Here is a 24,702-nt window from a genome sequence, read left to right as displayed (position 1 = left end):
ATAATTCATGAAGCTGATCATGGTAGTATGGTATAAAAAAACATAGCTTGCATAGCCAGAGGCAAAAGGAGTTCAAAGAATACATGACTTCAAAATAACTGAAGATATTTTAGTGTTAAAAATAATGGGCTGTTTGTTGTAGTCCTTGATAGGATTTCTTAGGATAGTAGAACACACACACACACACAACTCTAAAAAAACACACCTATATATCCTTCTAGCATGTGTCACTAGAAGAATATATTTTCTCAAACAAACATTAACTCATATCATTTTGTAAATTTTGTAAAATCCAAAGCAGCTTTACAGATCTTTATTGGAAAGGGTTTAAACTATTTTTTTCATGCTTGTTCAAAGATCCATGCCCAATTATTGGACATGCACTTGTGGACCAGTCCTTTTGACGGTTTACAGGTGGTAGGCAATTATGGTCACAGTTACAATAGCTTTGGACACTAAAGAGACCTCCCACTGACTCTGAAAAACACCAAAAGAAAGATGTCAAGGGTGAACATGCCATAGGCCTGCTGCTGGGAGGCATGAGGACAGCAGTTATGGCCAGAGCAATAAACTGCAATGTCTGTAATGTGACACCTAAGACAGTGCTATAGGGAGTGCTATACTCCTCAAATCATTATCAAGGCTACAAAATCAACTCCTTGTAACAAATCAGGCTTGTGCACAATTCAGAATTGAATTGAGAATGAATCCTAAATTCCAATTCAATTCTTGAATTTGAATTGATGTCAAAAACAGGATCTAGAATTACAATTCGAATTTGAATTAAAGGAAGCAGAATTGCAATTCAAAACAAATTCTAAGAAATTCATATAGATATTTTAAGTGAAGTGTTTAACAATGAAGCTTTACAGTATATGTCAGATATGATTGCATTACATATTCTATAAATGTTATTAGTTTGAACTACTTGTACAGATTACATTAACAGGAAATAATTTCCCCCAGCAATGTTACAAGATTTAGTCACAGAACAAATAATTTAGTTTGATTTATTGTAATTCTAATTTTGTGGAACATAATAGAACATGACTCAGAACTTGATAGAACATGACTCCCAGAATTACTTTAGTAAATCTTTAGAAGAAAAAAAAAAAATTTAGGTGGACATTTGTTATATATATATATATATATATATATATATATATATATATATATATATATATATATTAGAACAAAATGTATGCAGGGTTGAGGAGTGATTTAACTGTAATGAAATTATGTTATTGAATTACAAAATGAATGTAATTGTATTTAGTTGTATTACTGAGGTAAAATGTGTAATTTAATTAGTTACTAATCAAAATTAAAAGGAAACTGATTTACATTGATAAAGTAATCCAAATAAAATAATCCAAACCACATTTATAATGGGTAACTTATAACAGTAAGCAATTACATTTCCAAAGTAACCTTCCTAACGCTGAATGTATGTGAGATTCAACATATTCTTTCTGTTGTGTGACTAGGGTGACCACCCATCACGCTTTGTGTTGTAGCCTACTGCACAGCATTTTCACCCCTTGTCCCCCACGTCGCATATTGAGAAAATGTCCTTATTTTTATCAGTCTGTTTGTTTTTAATTATCATATTAAGAAAATGTGCATGCGTTCTTTTGCCTTTTTAAGAATGCATTTTATTTATTCTTTTTGCGCGTAGTTTTTCACCTATATTTAACAGCGCTTCGTCAGAAGTACAAATACAACAGCCGTTTTTAAAATCATATCCAATGGTTGAAAAGAAAGGAGTAAACATGGTCACTAGTAGCTTGTCAATCAAAATGTTGAGCGGTGATTCGTTCCATGTGTTCCCTGTCAGGAAAACAAATGGATAATTCGGTAAAATAAAATGTTAATTTAACAGAATTTATTTATTGCCTGCTGTAGTTGTTTTAAGTCACATCCTTTCTAAAAATATGAAAGTGTTTGGTGTAATATATTCTTAATATATAAGGCTGTCAATTAACTAATTTCATGTTGTTTTATATTTTATTTGTTCATTATTTATTTTGTTGGATTTTAGTTGGACTTAGTCAGAACTGTTTCAAAAATAGTGATCTGAATGATGCCTGCTGCCTTGCTCAGTGATTTTGAATTTAAATGGCAAGTAATATAAAGACATGTTATGTTACATTGTGATGTAATTGTGTTGTCTGGAAGGGACTAAATAACAAAGTATTTTTATCTGCTGAAATGCAGAGTACAAATGTTTTTATTAAGTTAAATGGACATTATATAACAGTTTCAGGTTATGTTTTAGTGTTGGTAACATGTCCCGCATCGTCCCACATTTGGTTTGTTTGATGGTGGTCACCCTATGTGCGACTGTGTAGAATTTCTTTGAATTGCCATGAATTTAATTCCACTTCCTGTCATTCCAATTCAAATTCAAATTCAACTTCCTGTTGAGTCAATTCAATTCAAATTCCAATTCATGAATTGAATGGAGGCCAATTCTGAAATTCAGAATTTTGCACAAGCCTGTTACAAATATGGTAGTTCCCTTTCTGTCGATAACGTCGGATGTAGTCGACGCCGACAGAAATGGGATTACGCCAGGGAGCCTATCGTCTTCGAGTATTATTGAACGAGCCAATGCGCATTGGAGTGCGAGATCTGCATCTCACACTCTGCCCTTCGGCGCGGGTATAAATACGGAAGTAGATCCACGCACCATTTGCCTTTCGCTTCGGAGCTGAGCTTCATGTCTAGGTCTTCTGAAGAGTGTTGTTATACAATGAGCGAGTGTGTCGGCGCTTCTTTGGGAAGTCTCTCCTGGTGTCGGTGTTAACAGCGCGAGTACAGCTGTGATCGCGAGCTTTCAAGCTCTCAACTGCTGTTTTTACAGCAACGAATTTTCTGTTTATGTTTGACGGTCGGTTGAGGGCGAGAAAGTGAGTGCTTCACTGATACGGGCTGCACCATTCCTGTGTCAGTGTTGCCGCGGTCATTCCCCTGTGTGCTCCGGCACTGGTGAGAGTTTTCACTTCCTAAAAGAGCAAAACGTGTGCGTTTGCGTCTTTTTCAAGATGTCATTTCGCCCGTGCGTTTCTGGATGCGGTCGTTTCCTGTCTCTCTCTGACGGTCACAATTGTTGCATCACGTGTTTGGGCACTCCGCACTGCTGTTGACCTCACCCTCCGGGGTATAAGCGTCGCAGCGTGCGCGGTCGGTCTAGCGTTGTCCACCCTAGTGGTCCAGGAATGCCATCGTTGGCTCAGCCTGGTTGAGATGGCGGATGCGGACAAGGTTCGGTTCCTGGACTCCCCAACTTCCCAGGTTGGGTTGTTCGGCGACGTGGCGAGGAGCTACACCCTACAGTTCTCCGCCGCCCAGGTGCAGACGGAGGCTCTCCGACACACCCTTTTTCCCGCTGTTGCCTCCAGCCCGCCGCCGGTGATGGTCCCTCAGCCTGCTCGTCGCCGAGGGCGTCCCCCTGCCACTGCCTCCGGTTCTGCGGGGCCTCCGCAACAGCCTTCACCTAGGCCCCAACGTAGAGCCAGCAGAAGGCAGGCCACCCGGTCTGTCTCAGTTACTGCCCAGCCAGGGAGCGAGTGTCAGAAGCATTCCTGAGACAGGCCACCCAGGGATGGGGGGACAAGCTCTTCAGATGGTTACCGTTCCACCACTGGCTCCCCGGAGTCCAGTTGTACCCAAATTATCGAACGAGCGAATTTCTCCATCCCTGGGACCCAAGAGGGCGAGGCTGGCGGTTTGCAACCCTGTGAAACAGCCTTGCTTCCCCCAGCCCCCTCTTGTTCGCCAGCCGGCAGCACGATGCGTTCGAGGACCCGGTCATCCGCCTTCTCACCCATCCTCTGCTGCCCCGGTGAGTCATCCTCATTTATATAGCGCTTTTAACAATGTTAAAAGCGCTTTATCTGTAGAGTGGTATAGGGATCCTCCATAGGGAGAGGCTAGTTGGCACTTCAGCACTGCATTGTCATCAGGTCCAGGCGAAAGTCCTTCGTCAGATCTGGAAACGGCCTGGATACGGCAGGCTGCGGGAAAACCTCGGGATAAACAAAGACACTAAAATTAGCGTAGATGCTCTTCTTCTTATGATGTAACGAGTACATCAGGATTTAAGGGAAGTGTTCCCAGTTCCGGCTGACCTAATCAAAGCAGCCTAATATTGAATTATAGAAGTCTATAGAGTGTTATGTGAATGCTAGGTCAAAGAGATGTGTTTTTAGTCTAGCTTTGAACTGACAGACTGTGGCTGCTTCCCGGACAATGTTAGGAAGATTATTCCAAAGTTTTAGTGCTAAATAGGAAAAGGATCTACCGCCAGCAGTCGATTTAGATATTCTAGGTATTATCAACTGGCCAGAACTTTGAGATCGCAATAGACGTGAAGGACTATAATGCGTTAAGAGCTCGCTCAAGTACTGGGGAGCTAAACCATTTAGTGCTTTGTAAGTAATCAGCAATATTTTAAAATTTATACGATGTTTAATAGGGAGCCAATGCAGTGTTGACAGAACCGGGCTAATATGGTCGTACTTCCTGGTTCTGGCAAGAACTCTAGCGGCTCCGTTTTGAACTAGCTGTAGTTTGTTTATTAAGCGTGCAGGGCAACCATCCAGTAGAGCATTACAATAATCTAGCCTTGATGTCATGAACGCATGAACTAGTTGTTCCGCATTTGTCAATGAGAGCATCTGAGGTAATTTAGATATATTTTTAAGATGGAAAATGTGGTTTTACAGACACTAGACATGTGACTTTCAAATGAAAGACTGGTATCAAAGAGCACACCCAGGTTCCTAACTGACGACGAAGACTTAACAGAGCAGCCATCAAGTGCAAGAAGGTATTCTAGGTTATAACGTGTGGAAGTTTTTTGTCCAATAATTAGAATCTCTGTTTTTTCAGAATTTAGTAGTAGGAAATTACTAGTCATCCAATTTGTGATATCAACTATGCATTCCGATAATTTTGTGAATTGGTGGGTTTCGTTAGGTTTTGTTAGAAATATAGAGCTGAGTATCATCAGCATAACAGTGAAAGCTAATTCCATGTTTCCTAATGATATCTCCTAAAGGTAGCATGTACAGAGTGAACACCAGCGGTCCTAGTACTGAGCCTTGTGGTACGCCATACTGAACTTGTGATCGATAAGACATCTCTTCATTTACTGCTACAAACTGATAGCGGTCAGATATATATGATTTAAACCATGCTAATGCAATTCCACTAATGCCAACATAGTTTTCTAGTCTATTTAAGAGAAGGTTGTGGTCAATGGTGTCAAATGCAGCACTAAGATCAAGTAACACTAATAGAGAGATACAACCACGATCGGATGATAAGAGCAAATCATTTGTGACTCTAATGAGAGCTGTCTCAGTGCTATGGTGCGGTCTAAATCCTGACTGGAAATCCTCGCAGATACCATTTCTTTCAAGAAAGGAACACAGTTGTGAGGATACTGCCTTTTCTAGTATCTTTGACAGAAAAGGTAGATTTGAGATCGGCCTGTAATTTACTAATTCTGTAGGATCAAGTTGCGTTTTTTTAACAAGCGGTTTAATCATAGCCAGCTTAAAGGTTTTTGGTACGTATCCTAGAGACAAAGACGAATTAATGATGTTAAGAAGAGCATCTATGACTTCTGGAAGCATCTCTTTCAGTAGTTTAGTCGGTATAGGGTCTAACATACATGTTGTCGATTTAGATGAATTAACGAGTGAATTAACAAGGTCTCGACAGGTGAGACAGGTAAGTACGGCACTGCCCACTCAGACTCCGCTTCGGGCCGCCCAGGGGCCTTCCGAGCTGGGTCCCTGTCCTCCACCTCGCTGCCTGAACCCGGGTATGCCTGTGGTGCCTCTGGTCCCCCTAGTCCGGTTCGTCGAAGCCTGGAAAGTGCTTTCCAACCCGTCCAGCTTGCTCCTCCGTACCATCAGGCTCGGCTACACAATTCAGTTCAGCTGGCATCCGCCCAAGTACAGTGGCGTTCGCCACACTTTTGTGTCGAGCGAATCTGCTCCTGTCATGCGCGCGGAAATCGCTGTTCTGCTGGCGAAGGACGCGATAGAGTCCGATATGAAGACCGGCTTCTGCAGCCCGTACTTCATTGTACCCAAGAAAGGTGGTGGGTTACGACCGATCCTGGACCTGCGAGTCCTGAACCGGTCCCTTCACAAGCTCCCGTTCAGAATGCTAACGCAGAAGAGCATTTCCAATGCATCCGTCCCCAAGATTGGTTTGCAGTGATCGACCTGAAGGACGCATACTTTCATGTCTCCATCCTGCCGCGACACAGGCCATTCCTGCGTTTCCCGTTCGAGGGTAAGGCGTATCAGTACAAAGTCCTACCCTTCGGGCTGGCCCCGTCACCCCTATCTTTACGAAGGTCACGGAGGCAGCCATCGCTCCCATGAGAGAGCGTGGCATTCGCATTCTCAACTATCTCGACGACTGGCTGATACTAGCTCAGTCTCGGGAGCAGTTATGCGAACACAGGGATTTGCTGCTCCAGCACATCAGCCAGTTGGGTCTTCAGGTCAACTGGGAGAAGAGCAAACTCGCCCCCGTGGAGAGGATCACTTTTCTCGGTTTGGAGCTGGACTCGGTCCAACACACGGCACGCCTCACAGAGGATCGGGTCCGGTCAGTGTTGAACTGCCTGAATTTCATGAAGAGCAGAACAGTGGTTCCACTGAAACGTTTTCAGAGGCTCCTGGAGCATATGGCAGCCACAGTTACGCCACTCGGCCTGCTTCATATGAGACCACTTCAGCACAGGCTTCACGACCGAGTCCCGAGGTGGGCGTGGCAGAGCAGCACGCTCCGTGTAACAATCACCCCGGCCTGCCGCCAAACCCTCAGCCCGTGGTCAGACCCTTTGTTTCTCCGGGCTGGAGTGCCCCTAGAACAAGTGTCCAGACACGCTGTGGTCTCCACAGACGCCTCCAACACCGGCTGGGGGGCCACGCACAATGGGCATGCAGTAGCTGGCATCTGGACGGGGTACCACCTGCATTGGCACATCAACTGCCTTGAGTTGTTAGCAGTACTAATTCCTTTGAGACGCCTCAAGACGACGCTGCTCGGCAAGCATGTACTGGTCCGTACAGACAACACTGCGACCGTTGCGTACATCAACCGTCAAGGTGGTCTACGTTCCCGTTGCATGTCACAACTCGCCCGCCACCTCCTCCTATGGGGTCAGAAGCATCTGAGGTAGTTTCGTGCCGTTTACATCCCTGGCCTGCTCACTATCGTGCCACCGTATGGGACCCGCGGCACCATATGGCACCCGTGTTCAGACTGTTGGAAACTTCATGTCTGGTCACTGGGCGGGACGCGGAGGTTCTAGGTGATCTACCACAGTCAGTCGTAGATACCATCACTTCAGCGAGAGCGCCCTCTACGAGGCATGCTTACGCCCTGAAGTGGAACCTGTTCGTTGAGTGGTGTTCTTCTCATCGAGAAGACCCCCGAAGATGTTCGATCAGTTCCGTGCTTTCTTTCCTGCAAGATGGTTTGGAGCGTTGGCTGTCCCCCTCCACCCTCAAAGTGAATGTTGCCGCTATTGCCGCACATCACGATGCAGTGGATGGAAAGTCCCTGGGAAGGCACGATCTGATAGTCAGGTTCCTGAGGGGAGCGAGGAGATTGAATGCGCCTCGCCCCCCCTCTATACCCTCTTGGGACTTATCTCTGGTGCTAACCGCACTGCAGAGACCTCCCTTTGAGCAACCACTGATAGCAGAGTTAAAAATTCTGTCCCCCCTGCTTGCTTTGGCCTCCTTCAAGAGGTTAGGGGACCTGCACGCATTTTTGGTCAGTGAATCGTGCCTGGAATTCGGGCCAGCTAACTCTCACATTATCCTGAGACCCCGGCCTGGATATGTGCCCAAGGTCCGCGCTGTGCGCTTGTAAGTGGACAGAAGCTTTAAGACCTTAGAGCAGCTCTTCGTCTGTTACGGAGACCAGCAGAAGGGAAAGGCTGTCTCCAAGCAGAGGTTGGCCCACTGGATAGTGGATGCCATCATCTTGGCGTATGAGTCCCAAGGTGAACTCTGTCCCCCCGGACTGCGAGCTAACTCCACAAGGAGTGTTGCCGCCTCCTGGGCATTGGCACAGGGTGCCTCGCTGACACATGTCTGTAGACCTGCGGGCTGGGCGACACCTAATACGTTCGCTAGATTCTATAGCCTATGTGTCGAACGGTTGCTTCCCGTGTGCTCTCTTCTCATAGAAGCCAGTAACACTGTGAGCCCCGGTTCAGTGTCGGCTTGCTGCGCCATTCCCCTCCTATGGACTGGAAACGTGCGCCATTCTACTCCAGTTGAGTTCCCTTTATCCAAACCCTGTTGAGTTCCTCCGCACCCCTCCGACATCGGACGTGGCGGAATGTCCGGTGTTAGGCCTACCACTCGTAAGCAGTGTGGAACCTGTGCTAGGCTTGGTCCATATGTTGCGATCCCCACGGTGATCCCATATGTGTATTCTCCACGGTACGGCTCCCTACGGCGAGCTCGTGTCTTTCCCTTGGCAGAGTTTCTGCCATCACTGTAAAATCTGTGTTGTCTCTACCCTCCCTACGCTGGAGCCACCTCAGTGACATTCCATATGTTGTTCTGCCCGGTCATCCGCCCAGTTCATATGTGTATTCCTCCCCCCTTCGGGTTGGTTGGGCTTCCGCAGCATCCCTTCCTTCCATGTTCAGGGCACGCTTTCCCAGTTTTAATAAGTCTATCTGAGCGGGTCTTGTGGAACAGCAGTGACTTCCTGGCCTAAGCCCTATCCTCTTCCGCTAAAATGTCGGGAGGATCAGATGGCTTTTGTCTAGGCACTGGAAGGTGGCAGCGTTAGTGGCGTTTCAAAGGTTGGATCCCATTTCAGTCGGCGTCGACTACGTCCGACGTTATCGACTGAAAGGGAACGTCCTGGTTGGAACCCACCATTCTCTGAAGGAGGGAACGGAGGACGTAGTCCCCTTGCCACTACCGCTGGACCACCGCTGACTCAGAGTTATGCTCGGCTCCTCAGCGAAAAGCAAATGGTGCGTGCATCTACTTCCGTATTTATACCCACGCTGCGGGGCGGAGCATGAGAGCAGATCTCGCACGCCAATGCGCATTGGCTCGTTCAATAATACTTGAAGACGAGAGGCTCCCTGGCCTGATCCCATTTCAGTCGGCGTCGACTATGTCCTCCGTTCCCTCCTTCAGGGAACGGTGGGTTGCATACGCAACCAGGACGTACTATCACTTCAACCAATAAACATTGCTTTCATCATCATGATTTATCTCTTCCTGATTTGTCTCAACTCAGAAAATCGGACTGCAAAAAAATAAAACTTGGTTGCAACAAACTATGGACTCTCACTTTTGTAGCACTTTAGACATAGTTGCTCCTTTTGCGCTTAAAGAAGATTAAAGAGAACAGTCCGACACTATATAACGATATAAGAGAGCAGCCCGGAAAATGGAGCGCAGTTGAAAGGATAGTATTTCTATCTACCGAAAGTCTTTAAAAACTGATAGAGCTGCTTACTTTTTTACTCTTTTGAAAGGAAACATAACCACAGGTATTTATTTGATACAGTGGCTGAAGTAACAAAAAAAAGCATCAACAGATGCAGACATTTCCCAACAGCATGGCAGTAATGTCATGTGTCTCTAAAGCATTGCATGATCAAGCTCCTGAGTATATAAAGGACATGTTAATCCCTTACCAGTCTCAAAAAAACGACGAAAAAGTAGGGTAGATGATGTTATCAAAATGTTGGTAAAAAATAATAAATATGAAAGGAGAGTTTAAGGCGAAATCCAACATCAACAAACAACATCAACGAGATCAGTACATCCTCCTTACCATCCCACTCGCTTGAGGCGTAGTGGAGATCGCGTCTTTTCTGTTGCGGCTCCTGCACTTTGGAATGTGTTGCCATTATCTTTAAAATCCTCGTGAAGCATGGATATTTTTTTAAAAAGACTTATTTTATAAAGCTTTTGGTGTTTAATTAGGTCTGAAAACTCTGAGTGAATGGTTGTATGATTTTCTTGGCGACAAGTTTTGATGTTATTTTTTGTTTCTATGTATTTTAGAGTTATTTACTATTTATGGACATGACTTTGGTCCATTCTACTGGTTTTGAAAGTGCTTTATAAATAAAGGTTGAGTTGAGTAATGTCTTTATACATTTTCTTTACTTACAAGATTGATAAAATCAGAGAGGAAATTATAGCCATGCAATGTTTTATTTATTGGACAAAAAATTTCTGCACGTAATAACATAGAATACTAATATTTGATGGCTGGTGTCAAGTCTACGTCTTCAATCAGGAACCTGGATGTGTCATTTGATAGTGGCATTCCTAACATTTGTAAAATTGTATTTTTCATTTTATAAATATCTCTAAATTAGACAAATGCTCTCAATGTCAAATGCAGAAGTTAATTAATGCATTTATGACCTCAAGGCTAGATTATTGCAATGATTTACTGGGTGGTTGCCCTGCAGGCTTAATAAACAAACTCCACCTTTCTTGTCCTGTTTAGGATAGCACACACACTAATCACATTTCTATAAATCAAATCCCTTAAAAGGATTGTTAGGTCAACCAGAAAAAGGCACTCGGCACAGATCCTCAGCAATGTCAAGTCACCTTTATTTATATAGCGCTTTTTCCAATACAGATTATTTCAAAGCAGCTTTACAGAGATAACAGGGGGGAAAAAATGCAACAAAGTTTGTTTCTAGAAGAAAATCGCGTCACAGTCCTGCTTAAGTAAGTTCAGTGATGGTTAATTTGTGTAGTAAAAAAGTTAATATTTAGTTCATTTATATATATATATATATATATATATATATATATATATATATATATATATATATATATGTGTGTATAGCAGTTCTGGAGAAAACTGTGATGTCATCGTCCAGCTCAGTTCAGTTTTCATATAATGGTGTCAATGCAGGCAGATCAATAATATTGTTGAATATTAAATTAAATGTCCCCAACTATGCAAGCCAAAAGCCAAAGGCGACAAATGTGAAAAAGGCGTCAGTGGCAAGGAACCAAAACTCCATCAGGTGATAAGACCACAAGACCCAGACCCAGACATGGCCTTTGCACAGAGCGTAAGGTCAGCTTCAACTCCTTCCACCATATGCTGTTATATAATATTGTTGAATATTAAGTGTCCCCAACCAAGCAAGCCAGAGGCGAAAGTGGCAAGGAAACCAAACTCCAGTTAACAGAAATACAGAAAAAAAACTTTGGGAGAAACTTCCAAGTCTTTTTACTTTCTAGTCTCATTGCTTTGTTCGGGAGGTAGACAGTCAGTTTAAGTCTAGATTAAAGACCCATCTCTTTAACTTAGCATATACATAACATAGTATCACATTTCTATAACATAGAATCACATTTCTATAATTCTAATATAGAATAAAAATATTTTTATGCTGCATTAATTAGGTCAACCGGAACTGGGAACACATCCTATAACACCCAATTTACTTGTTACATTGAAAGAGGAATGGCATCTATGCCAAAACTGATTTGTGATGCAGACCTGCATCACACAGTGTTCGTTCAACTGGCCAGAGGAGAACTGGCCCCCAACTGAGCCTCATGAGCCACTTTTCCACTCTTGGGACAGTGCGAGCCAGGGCTAATGACGTGCCGAGCGGGGCCAATAGCCTCAGACCTCAAGCACCGAGGTCAAAATCAAGTTGTCTTTCCACTGTCGGGCCAGAAGCCCTGCAACACTACCCTAAAACCCGCCCTTAACACGCTTCCATAGAACAACGTCACACAACCTCACCATTTCACCAGCTGACAGAAAAATAGCTAGATCACAAAATGAGCATGACAGAAGTCAATGTTCCAGCATTAACATTTGACCAATGTTTTACCAGCAAACCTGGAGAGGTGGGATTTTTCTCAGGCTTTATTAGAGACAAATTCACAATGATTCTCTCTTCTTTTTCTAGTTTCTACTGCAGCTTCTTCGTGTTGATGTCTGTGGGGACCGTCTGTGGGGACCCCCTCCGGGGCCCATGGGCGTCGGCAGGCCTTGACCACAGCCTGCTATGCCTTCACTCTCCCAACAGAGTCAGACTGTAATTTCTTCATTCCAGCTCAGAAGAAAACTGCAACTTAACCATCACTGAATGGACAACCATCAACTTTTCCAACTTCCTCCCTTCTCCTGGTTGCTCTGCTTGGCTTCTCTGGCCCAGGGCCGGCAGGCCACAATCTGCAACCCAACCATGTGCTCATGGAGACAGAGTAAACCTTCAAACAGAACAGAGTCAAACAAACCATTCGAGTTCATCACCGTTTTTTCCTTCAACGCGGAAGAAATCGTTTGAAACTCAAGGAACCATCAAAATCCTTCTTCTGGAACGAAATGCTTTCACTGCAAAGGCCATGCAAGTATACATTTAATGAGGTGCTCTGAAAATAATATGCTGATGGTTCTTTTAATAGTTAGATGAATCTTTTCCATAGCTTCATTCCGTTTATGGTTTCATCCTGTCACTTTCTATTTTACCCATTGTGGGTACCCGATTTCGATTTTGACTACAGGCTCTTAGCAGTACTGTACAGTAAGAAAGACGTTTCCCTCCCCCAGAAATTAACATTTCTTAGAATTAATAAACAATTAACACTGAGTGTTCACGGGACGAACAGGTTGATTGATTGTAATATTAATTTTACTTCATTAAATTAATTATATTAACTGATTCAAATATTCATAATTAATTATTACAAGTTATGATTGATTATCAATATTTCTTTTGAGCTAATTTGCAACAGTGACTAGTCAACATCAAGCTTAAAGTGTCATGGCAGAGCGTTAAAGTTGACAAGACAGTGGAGTTAGGGTGGAGGCAGGATAAACGGAATTATGGTGGGCAGTCCACAGGTGGGCAATTTCCATAATTTGTGCGAAAATGCTTCCCCGCTATTGACGGAAATTTCCGGCTTTCTGTGTTTTCACTGTTATACGGTAGGGGGTGCTATAGGACTCAGCAAGCATTAGGGGTGTTGATGGACTCAATCTGGACTCAAATGTGATTTCAAGTGTCCAAATTCAAGTTTAGATAAAAACAAGAATGCATGAAGCTAGAAGAAAACTTATTTTGTTTGTTTTAAAGTAAAGGGTCTGTTCTTTATTTTGATATATTGCATGTTCAGATATTCGTATAAAAAAATATTCTGGGGGCCATGAACATTTTGTGAATATGGTCAAAAATGCTGATGGTGGCTGGCAACTTTTTTTTTTTTTTTTACGCTGGCAGGGAAAGAGTTAACTATAGCAGTATTGTAAAAGTGCCTTTACTCAAGTCAGGGTATGAGTTGGCTCCCTTTCTGAATAGTGGAAGGGACGTATGCTCCCCCCTGGATGGATGGCAATACTGAAGGTTGTAGCTCAGTCATTAAGTAGTTGGACTACGTCCTATAATAACAAGTAGTTGTCCACTCCCTGTCTACGAGAAGTTCTAATTGCAGAGGTTTTTAACTCATTGGTAGGCTGCTCAATGAGAGCCTTCACAAGCAATATTGCTGAGGAGCTGGTGAGGTATACCAAAGCATAGCTGAGGCTATGTTGTGTATTCCCCCTAATAGCTCTACTCTTGGGTCATTTAAGGGCTGAACCCTGTCCTGCAAGGGAGAGAGGATGGTTGTACTAGCCAGAACTTTCCTTGCTATGGAGCATAGATGCTTGGAGGATTTTTCCCTAGCACATGGGATATTGGCTTATGGAGAAGCCACTGTATAGCTTTTTGCAAGTCACGTAGGATACACCCTTGGGGTTGACACGCAAACACTCTCTGGTGTCGTTTTAAGTGAGTTTTAAGCTCAAAATAGTTTAAAATGCATTAACTGTTGAAGTTAGCTGGTAGCCTGATATAATAACATGGGAAATGAGTAGCGGTATTTACCGTCTCCTGACCACTCCTCAAGCCCCAGTTGGCCCACTTTGGACCAAGGTATTTTGGTATTTGGACCAAACGCAACTGGCCCTGGCATGCACTATCACGCTTGATTTTGGCCCGACAGTGGAAACATTGCTTTGGAGTCTGGGTTTCTTGGCAGTGTCGCATTTGGCTTGCTTAGCTGGGTTTAAAAGACACATGAAACCCTAAAACACATGTTAACATATGTACAGGTTGCAAATGTGAGGTATATGCGTTAATTCGAAGTGGTGATTGGCTGCCGTGGCTGGAGAGTACACTTCTACATAATCAAATTCAGAGCTTTTCTCTGCATTATTCATAAAAAGATTTACGCTTTTAATCCAACCACTGCGCTGTATTATGCATGAGATCGCATTACAGCGGAGAATTAAAATGTTACATTTGACTGTTTCAGCGCTGTGATCACCTCTGCCTGTTCGGTTTCGTGTAGTCCTTTAGACACACATGTAGTAAGTGTATGTTTCCTCAGTACAGTAACAAAAAGAGTGTTGTGTCAAAGCAGCATTTTTCCCAAGATACGGTCAGAGCTGATGATAAATTTTCAGATACACAGAAAATTATGTAGACAGAAGAAGAATGTACAAAAAGGTAACTATGCCTTTTTCTTTCAGTGTTAAAGTCAAGTCACCTTCATTTATATAGTGCTTTTAACAATATAGATTGTTTCAAAGCAGCTTTACAGTGATAATAGAAAATGAAATTAACAGATTGTTTTGGCTTTACAGCAGCTCTAGAATAAATTTATTGTCCAGCTAAAGTTAGTTTTGATTGATCCACTTCCGTGACTCAAAAAGACAGGTTGCTGAGCAGCTCAAAATTCATGCGGCTGCCCTTAAAAGTGCCACCTAGTGGAGTGTCTATCTATGGAGTGGAGTTATTAACTTAGAGGCCGCTTACACGACACCGTTCTAACAGAAAACCCTTAATGCGCTCTGGCCTGCTCATTTGCACGACAACAGTGCCTGTTGGCTCGAAAAACGCAAACCTTGAAGGTGCAGGTGTTTAATAATAAAAAAATAAAATAAAAAAAATAAAGTTCTTCGTGCAAACTTAAAAAAACGTGAATATGGGAAAACTCCAACGGCGTGCACATGCATATTCAAGTTTAGTCTATAGGTATGCACATTTGAATATATATGTGTGTAGGCGTGTAGCCTTTCTCTACAAATTGACCTCAATAAACTATCTGTCTGGCCTTAAACATTCATAATAAAGATTTTTTTTTATCGCTTCCATAAAACTGGTCAATGCGAACCGGAGTTATTAGGGGTTCAAGCACGAAGTGCTAACTTATTGTAATTGTATATTAAAACCTATATTAACTCCTACACCAAGTGTCCACCATCAAGTGTCTTATATAACCTTGAGTTCAGACAAACAAAATGTATATCTCCGATTTCATTTCCGGTATGCAAATTTTCCCACCATTTTAAATTTTCCGAAAAATCTACTTTTTCATACTCCTCATAGGCCATTTGTTTGTCAGATTCACTCGAAACTTGATATGCATCATCTAGGGACCCTCATGGCTAAATGTTGTCAAAAGAATTACGATCGGTGATTCACGCTCGCGATGGGACGCCAAAACGTTTGAAGTAGGCAGGACCACTTTCACTAAAATGGCTATAACTCTTGAAAGCATCTAGATATTTTCACCAAACTTGTTCTACTCATGTACGAGCTCATTCTGTGGTCACACAAAAAAATCTGCAGTGATTCACCTGTGGTGCTATAATACGAAAAAGGCATAAAACAGCTATAACTACGCAACCGTTAGTCCAATTGACTTGTAAATTAGCATGCGGTGTCTTTGTCCAGGGTCCCACGTCTTTCTACGAGGACATTGGCGTATCTCAAAAAACATGGCCGCCATTAGCCAGTGAATTTTGAGCACCTATTAGACAAGGTTAACCGAGGCCTATCGGAACAAAACACGGTGGGCATGTTCGACTCATGGTTCTAGAGGTCTGTCCGAATTTTGAAAGGAATCGGCCACTAGATGGCGCTAACGAATTTTATGGCTCTGTAATCACCTGGTGTTTCTCACATCCACACATCCCTCATTTGATAGATCTCCTCATACTAAACAACTTTGCCACTGCTGTCAATCAAATCATTTGTTAACTAATTGAGATAATTTGAAAACTTTACTTTTTCGAACTCCTCATAGGCCGTTTGTCGGATTTGTTCGAAACTTCCAATGCATCATCTAGGGACCCTTATGGCAAAAAGTTGTCAAAAGAATTTCGATCAATGTAACCGTTCAGCAGATACAATTTTTTATATATTTCTGGTATGGCCCATTGTGAGTAATATGTCTATATATTGTGTGCACAAAGTAGAAACTTCACAAAACTGTGTAGATATGGAGAACAACTGATTTTGAAGAAAGATGCCAGGTTAATGGATTTCTGATGCTCAGAGGGCTCACAGTAAATTCTAAACTATCAATTCAACTGAAGATGAAGCCTTTAATACTAATACTACTGCTGCTGTCCACAAGAGGGACAATACATCTTTTTAATCTAATCTTTATGATTATCTAGCATTGGCTGATAAACAAATGTTTAAAACCATTATCTTTTTTTTAAATTAGGGAGCACTGGTACTATAGATTTATATCATTTGTGTATTCTCCATCAGGGATATTTTATGGTTTCAGACCTACAATTCAGTTCAGACAAGAGGCCAACAGCATAGTAGGCATGAAAGTCTTAAATGTTTGAACCCCGTTAATTGCTGCTTGCAGCTATATTTTTATATTTATAATTTCTCAACCATTTACGTTTATTTAAGACATAACCAACTATGTTTAATAATATACTCGAAAAGATGGCCGGTTTTACATAATTGTAAGGAACCTGGGTCAGGCTTTGGGGATATGTAATCAAAATTAGTAATTTTTCAATTAATAATCATTCATACGGGTTTTAGCCAGGTAATCATACATGTTAAATCTCCCAAAAAGGGATAATATTTCCCTGCCTCTGCATTCATATTATATGTACTTAAGCAATTAACACAAAGGATTATAATTAATTGCATATGTAGACTATATTTTACAGACAGGTTAAAATTAGCTCAATTGTATATCAATACTTAATCAAAACGGATTATAATTAAATATTTAATATATCAATTGTGCCTATCATAGATCGATCGTCGGGATAATCTTTAAGGGGATTAATTTGTGACCGAATCATCTTTTTGTCCAGCAAAAACCTGATCATTTGATCTCAATCAAACCTCACAAAATGATCCTACTATATAGACTTTCAGGAGAAGCTATTCCTCTGGCCAGAAGGAACAGCCTTCCTGTTCTATAACGATTCTTTAAGAAGGCTATCAATAAATTTGTAAAGCACGTAGCTTTGGATCGTATAACATTAAAGGGGCTTGTATGAGCATAGAGACAGAATGAGAGAGAGAGAATCTGGAAGGATCAGTGGCAAATTACAGACCTTAAAACCTTTGAGAGACACACGGGGAAACATCTTAATGCTCTTAAAGCCCGATAAGAATATATATATATATGCACTGGCTCGTTGTGTGGCTGCTTCGAAGGCATGTGGCTGTGTTCCGTGGAAGAGTCACGTGGCTTGCGGATGGGTCCGGAGCGCGCACTTTCGAACGAAGGTTTAAAGGTCTCGGACGTAAAATTACCAAAGAAACGATTCAGGCTGAGTTCACTTACTCGTCTGAGGAAATGAATAAAGTAGAAAGGAAAAATAAAACTTAAACAAAAGAAAGGATCCCCGGAGGGGGATCACGCGGAGCAGTTACATGATGATGAGAAGAGAGGAGAAGGTAAGAGAGAGATCAGTAAGGATCACAGTTTTGCAAAATTCAGCTGGACAAAACCCTCTGAGAGACCACAAGAAATCAACATCACCCTAAACGGCGGTAAACAAATCTTACTGCTATGAAAGCTTAGTAAACGAAATACTTGCACATATATATATATATATAGCTCTTTTGTGTGGCTGATATGAAGAAGGTGTGTGTGTCTCGGTCCTGGGGGCATCACGTGTTCACTCGTTCTTCCAGAGCGAGCCAAGTGCAGCGATTTTGAATGTGAAGTTGCCGGTTGATGATTCAGGCTAAGTTCATTTCACTCGTCGGTGGAAATGAACAAAGGAGAATTCGAAAATGGAAAATAAAAACGTAAAGAAACAAAGGAAAAGATCCCTGGAGGGGGACACGAAGCAGTTACATGGTGATGCATGAAGTAAGAGAGAGTGAATGAGAGAGATCAGTCATTTAAAAGGGTGAAGATGTCACGCCTTCTGGGGGTATGTGAGCCAATCCGAATTGGTCCCTTTGGAGGGAGATTTTATGACTCTTTATGTTCAAGACAGCACATTTGAATCAGTAATTTCATTGGGTGTTTAAGAGAAAGAATCTTCAAGATTCTTATAATACCCATGTGTCACAAAGTAAACAAAATGTAATGTAAATTAACAAATGGTGAACGAAGATTGGAATCTATAGAGACCAAATATGCTTCACATATTTGTATGCAGACTCTAAAACATTAACCTATTAGAGTTTACAAGAAAACAAAGGCTAAAACAACATCTGAAGGAAAATCATTAGATGTGAAAATTAGATACATGTTTATACATTTCTCAAGTGGTTTATATATATATATATATATATATATATATATATATATATATATATAATATATAAGATTAACAGGGTTTATTTCTCCTCAGGAGAATTAAGTGAGTGTCACATCTCTCAGGAGTTCCCTTTTAGAGGTCGTAAAAATCCTTATCTATTGTAACAGGATATTCACTAGGCAAAACCAACACTCTGTGTGTGTGTGATTGGTCCAGACGCTACAACTACTTTTACATTCCCAGATACCTTCATAGGACCTGGGCAATCGGACGAACATAACATATCAAATATATTTCGGTAAAGTCTTTATATGATGAAGTTAATGAAAGTTTCATGTGTGTGTGTCTTCACCCAGAGTTCTTCCTTGCCAAAGGGGGGTGGGGGGTGGGGGGGTGGGGGGGGGGGTGTAGTTGGGTGATAACACATCTCTGTGAAGCTCGGTGTCTTGTTGCCTGTTAAACCTCTGGGTGCCATAAAATTGTCGAATCATCTATTGCAGACTGGCCGGAGCCTAATGCGTACTTTGCCTCCTGTGTTCAGATGAACGACTCATGATTTAGCCAGATACCCTACATAATTCATACATAATCGATTTCTGATTGAGAAGATAAGTTTGTTTAGCCGTTTCTTTCTTGTGGACAGGCTAAGGCCACCTGGATGATCCTTTAACTTTTTTGAAACAAAGTTATGTATTTGGTGATATGTAAAAAGTGTTTCCTATCAATATTTTAATTTGTAGCAATCTGATCAAATGTAATCACCTATGACACAAATCCAGATAGTGCCCTAAGGGTAAAATAATAATTTGTATGCTAGAAGTCAGGAGTGTATATAAAATTGACCAGGTTAACCAAAGTATTTCCCAAATTTAATCAATCCACCAAAAAAAAAAAAGGCCACCCAACCCAATCGAATGCCTTCTCGGCATCTAACGAAATGACTACACCCTAGGCTTGCTGCAGTAGTCGGTGTTACATGGTGTTCGGCCGTACACGATTACACTACCTGCCCACTGTGGCACCGCCCCCACTGTCGTTTTGCTTTTTTTATAGAAATAAAAACCATTTAGTCAATTTGGACAATGGGCGCTACAATTATAAACTGAAAGCATCTGCTCTGCTCTATACACCACAAGCTGCAGTCACAGCAAAGTGCAGCAAGTATCAGATTTCACTTATCACGTGACAAGAGTAAGGTGAGATGACTGACAAGACGATGGCGGAAGATTTGATGCGCAACAGATCCAGAGTGCCATTGACATTCATCTTATACTGTAAAATGTATGGTCACCACCTATATGCAGAGTATGCAAAAGCACTTTCAAAAGCGATTTCAATAACAGTCGTGCAGTCATAGATATTAGAAAAGCCGGCAACAACGGTAAGCCCAGTTATAGCAGTTAAACCTTTTAGTGTTTTAAAAATATATTTAATCAGACTTAAGACAAGATACGATTAAGTCAAGAAAGTCTCTTAACATCTCATCTAATCATCTCTTACCATCGCCAGCATGTAACCCTTCCAAAACAAAAGATAATACAGTTCCTGGCTGTCAGCACAAGTAATATGAGAAGAGGAGATTTTAGGAAATGAAACAGAAAAAAAAACTAATCAGTCCCATCTAACTAGCCATCACAAAACTGGACACCACTAATGTGAAGTTGGTAAAAGTTCATACCTTATTTACACTGAACAATCAAACTTCCTTACATGGAAAACATTCAGGTCCCTTTGAAAAATCTTGGCCTAGTTTTAAAGTCATTCAGCCACTTCAGGACGGGATGTATCAGTCTGGTGGATGGAAGTTTAGGCAGGCAGGTTAGACAAAAAAAATCCTCCTTGTCATTCGGCTGTTTGAAGAACTTGGCAACTTCATACTGCACTCTGAGGACTGCCAGATAGATCATGGCAAAGCCCAGTCCCTTCCTTTTCCTAATGATCACAGCTGAGAAATCCTTGTAGATGAAGATGGTATATTGCTTTTACAGTAGCTTTCCAGCAGCTTGAGCAACTTGTAAGATGCAGACTTTATCCTGAAAGTTATGAAGTTTTAGGATCACAGTGCAGGGCCTCTCACCTGGGGTAGGTTGGTGCATCAAGATGCTGTGAGTGCGTTCTATTTTGATCTGGTCATGCTTAAAGTTAATATTCAGCAAGCTGGGCAGCCAGGATTTAAGAAACAGAACATGGTAAGTACTTTCTTTGCCCTCGGGACCCAAGGGTCACCGTCATGTTGACCAGATCTGCATTATCTCTGGTAACTGTCTTAGATTGTGGATATAGATAACTCAGATCCAGGAATGTGGTTTTCCATCTCCACGACACGATGGATGAATTTTGTTTTCAAGTGCTTTGTTTACTCCTGCGAGGACTTCTGAAGTAATACGCTTAACTAGCGTGTCCATTTTGCCAGTGGTTAAACAATACATACGCCAATTTAGGTGTATGCACAGGAGTCGTCATTTAGATTGTTTTCATCTTCTGAGCGTGCAATTTAGATTGAGCCTTTTTTTCTGACATACCTTGCATCTACCACGCCCAAATTATCACAGACTACGGAAAACTATTCAACTGAAAAAAGTTAAATTCAAAGGGTTCCACCCAAAGTTGCGTTAGATTTTGCACTAGGGGTGTAAAGGTTCAAATTGCTCACGCTTCGGTTTGTATCAGTTTTAGGTTCACGGGAAAAAAGGACAACTGTCAAATACAAATGAAGAAAATAAGAACAAATAATCTAACTACAAGCAACAGCACAAATAAATACAATAGAGCATAGATACAAATAAAATAAACAGTGCTTTTTAGGTAGGTCTAACATTAGTTTTTACGTACAGAAATTGAATAAAGTAATCAAATGTAAAATAACATTGCATATTTGACTGTATAAATTGAAAATGAATCTTTATTAAAGTTACAAAAGCTATTCAATCAGGAGCATCCTTGTATTTTGTTTGATTACCATTAAAAACACAGACAGCAGGAATATTAGGCTGCTGTCCCTGCTGCTGTGACAATGCACAGATCCAAAATATTGATACTGTTACAGATGCTTTGTCTCTCGACTGTATAAGTTCACTTAAGGCATAACAGACTATGTCTGCTAGGATACTCAAGACAGGCATGTTGCCATCATTTTTTGGTTAATATGTCTGTTCAAGCACAAGAATTGAAAGAGAGATCCATATTTGCGCACTGTCTGAGACGTGTACGCACTTCAGATGAGTGCACAAACACACATCTTCTCACAGCGCGCAAGCTTTCTGTGTGAGTGACCATTTTGACCTTTTTTGGCTTATCGCTATTGTAATGTATTATTGGACAGAAATAATCCATCAACAGAAACATACACTAGAGGAACTGTCTGTTTAACCAACAAACCATATTATAGATGTGTCATCAGATTTAAGGTGCCGAACCATAGGTCGAGAACGGTACGGTTCGATTTTATACCTGAATAATATACATTTTATTTATTTATACTTTATATAATTTTTTTTTTAAATAGTTGTTTCTAAATGTTTTTGATAATTTATTGTGTTTTATTTTGTTATTTTCTTGTACTTGTACAGCACTTTGGGGCAGTATTGACTGCTTGTAAATGTGCTTTATAAATAATTAAACCTTGACCTTATAAACCTTATACCGAGAACCTTTACACCCCTATCTTGCACTGATCGTAAAAATTCCATCAAAAACCTATTTTTATCCGTCATTTTTATTTTAACACGACCTCTGGTTCCACTACAGCTTCACAGAAATACGACTACTCCGCCATGTTGCGTCACATGACGCAACTAATGTTCACTAATGCTCACTAATGTTTATACACTTTTGTGACAATGTGTGACAATGAACATGAGACACCACCTGAATATTCTCTTATATATATATTTGTATATTGTAAACAGAAGTAAATTGAGCTTGGACATACCGTGGCACATTCACTCACCTGCAGGTTGAAGTTTGGTAGCAGTGAACGGAAAAACAAAGACAATGTGCTTTCATTTGAGGCCCCCATGTTCTGCCTGAAAACAAAGTTTTTTTATTATTATCATCCCTTTTTTAATTGTTGGTCAAACCTGATATGTTTCATTTACTAGGAAGCAATGTTGTTAGAATATGTTAGATTATTTCAGTTCACTATTTCATTTTTTTTTAAACATTTGCAAAGTTATATATCTAGGTTTTGCTTTGTCATTATGGAGTATAGATTGATCTACAGTTCCTTCAGAAATTATTCAGACCCTTTTTCACAACAGTGTTGTGATTAAGAGCCAATAAAAAAAAATCAGTTATTCAAAAAGTTCTCTTAAAAAGTAAATGAGTGGAAATTATTTAAGTCTGTCAATTTAAAGGGGTCATATGATGGGATTTCTTGCTTTCCTTTTTCTTTAGTGTGTTATGCAGCTGTTTGTGTATGCATAAGATGTGCAGTTATAAAGCTCAAAGACTCGAACGCAAAGAGAGATTCTTTGTAAAAGTCAAGGCTCAGCCACGCCTTCCTTAAACGCTTAATTCAAACACACTCCCACAAATCTACGTCAGTCTGTGGGGGCAGAGCTTGATAACACCGTCCAAATGTATACGCAAAGAAAGGCGGCGTAACTTTTATTCTCATTGTATTATTGTTGCCGCCATGACGTGGAGACGCTGTGTTTTTCGCTGCCGTATCAACGTTAACCGATCAAAGTTGTCGGTAGTCTGTAAATAAAAAAAAAAAAAGTGATCTCTAAATTAGGCTATTATAGACAGTGGACTAAACGCTACTACAGTTAGCCATCTCATTCCAAGATATGTTTGTGTGAAGTGAACAAATCCCTAACACTCAATTTTTCATTACTCGCCTGTTTGTACTTAATAAACCAATAAAAACATTTGGCGCGAGGTCACAGAGTTTGGGTTCGAGCGCTCACAAGGTGCACATGCATCGCCACAGAGTTAACAATTTCAGATAGTAGGCTACCGGACAGCCTCTGTCTCGTTCACTTCACGTCTGTGGGCGTTATGACAAGCTCAGTGTGGCCGCTCCAATTTACCTTCAATGAAACCTTAGTGTAATTGACAGAATTACTAAAAAATATTTTGCTACCTAAAAGTGAAAGATTTTTAATAAAACTCAAGAGATGGTGGATGTGTGAAATTTCATGATTTATGAGTGACGTTAGTCTAGTAGCATGCATGTCTATTTCCCTCATATTAAATATAAAACGCATGTGGACCAGTGATGTGCGGGTCAATGTATAAACAACCCGCACCTGACCGACGTTTCCAACTAACCGCCTGCAACTCGGACCTCAAAAAAAAGAAGAAAATATTGTACACGACCCGCATTTTTTAAAAAGTAGTCAGTGTTGTGCAAGTTACTTCCAAACTGTAATACATTATACATTACTTGTTACTGTTATTTAAAAGTAATTAATTACCTTACAATATACGGTCTCAGAATTGCAATGCGTTACATTATCCTGTATTACTTTTGAGTTACTTTCACCAAAATAGATATACAATAGTAGAACTTAACATTCTAAGGCTGTAACGATATGCAATATGAAACACTAAGATCCACGAACCTGCAGAATCGCGACACACCCATTCCAACTCCAAGAGTTATCCTTCCATTCCAGATCCAATGCTTCCACATCTTTAAATTACTATTAATATTATTTGAATTTTAAAGTTAACATTATAAAATACGTAGACCTACACCACAAAACTAGTTGAGGATAAATTATTTAAAATTGGGGAATTCCAGCGTTATAGACGTGACATTTGCAGTCAAAACTTGAAATATTAATTTTCAGAAAATGCATTTAATAGCATACCAATATATTGAAACGTCTGTTTATCCATAGGCTACCCCTTAATGGAGTCCAGACATTAGAAAAATATCAGTCTACACATGCGTTTTATATTTAATATGAGGGAAATACACGTGTGATACATTTTTTTTTTTAACTTTTAGGAGGCAAAATATTTTTTTGTAATTCTGTGAATTACACTGTGCAAATCAAAAGTAATACTACCCACCGGATGAAGAAGGGTTGGCTTTCCACAGAACATAAAATATTCATTTTATTTTATTTTTCATGTTCGCATTTATGAGGA

The 24,702-nt window shown here is 40.9% G+C and overlaps 1 protein-coding gene across 5 annotated transcripts in view; it reads right to left on the bottom strand.

Moving 5' to 3' along the window:
• The window catches only part of tcf25 (TCF25 ribosome quality control complex subunit), a 189,558-nt gene that overhangs the window by 657 nt on the left and 164,199 nt on the right, over positions 1–24,702 (bottom strand). For 3 of the 5 annotated variants that reach the window (XM_077248130.1, XM_077248134.1, XM_077248133.1), the window contains one exon: positions 22,547–22,622. The exons of the other annotated variants lie outside the window; for them this stretch is intronic. In XM_077248130.1, the coding sequence (XP_077104245.1) occupies positions 22,547–22,622 (76 nt within the window). The remainder of the gene's footprint in view (positions 1–22,546; positions 22,623–24,702) is intronic. 5 annotated transcript variants of the gene reach the window in all.

This window comes from Siphateles boraxobius, unplaced genomic scaffold (assembly GCF_051911475.1).
Source record: "Siphateles boraxobius isolate OS27281-9 unplaced genomic scaffold, OSU_SipBor_1 30, whole genome shotgun sequence".
NCBI classification, from domain to species: Eukaryota; Metazoa; Chordata; class Actinopteri; order Cypriniformes; family Leuciscidae; genus Siphateles; species Siphateles boraxobius.
This window is presented reverse-complemented; position numbering and strand designations above follow the sequence as displayed.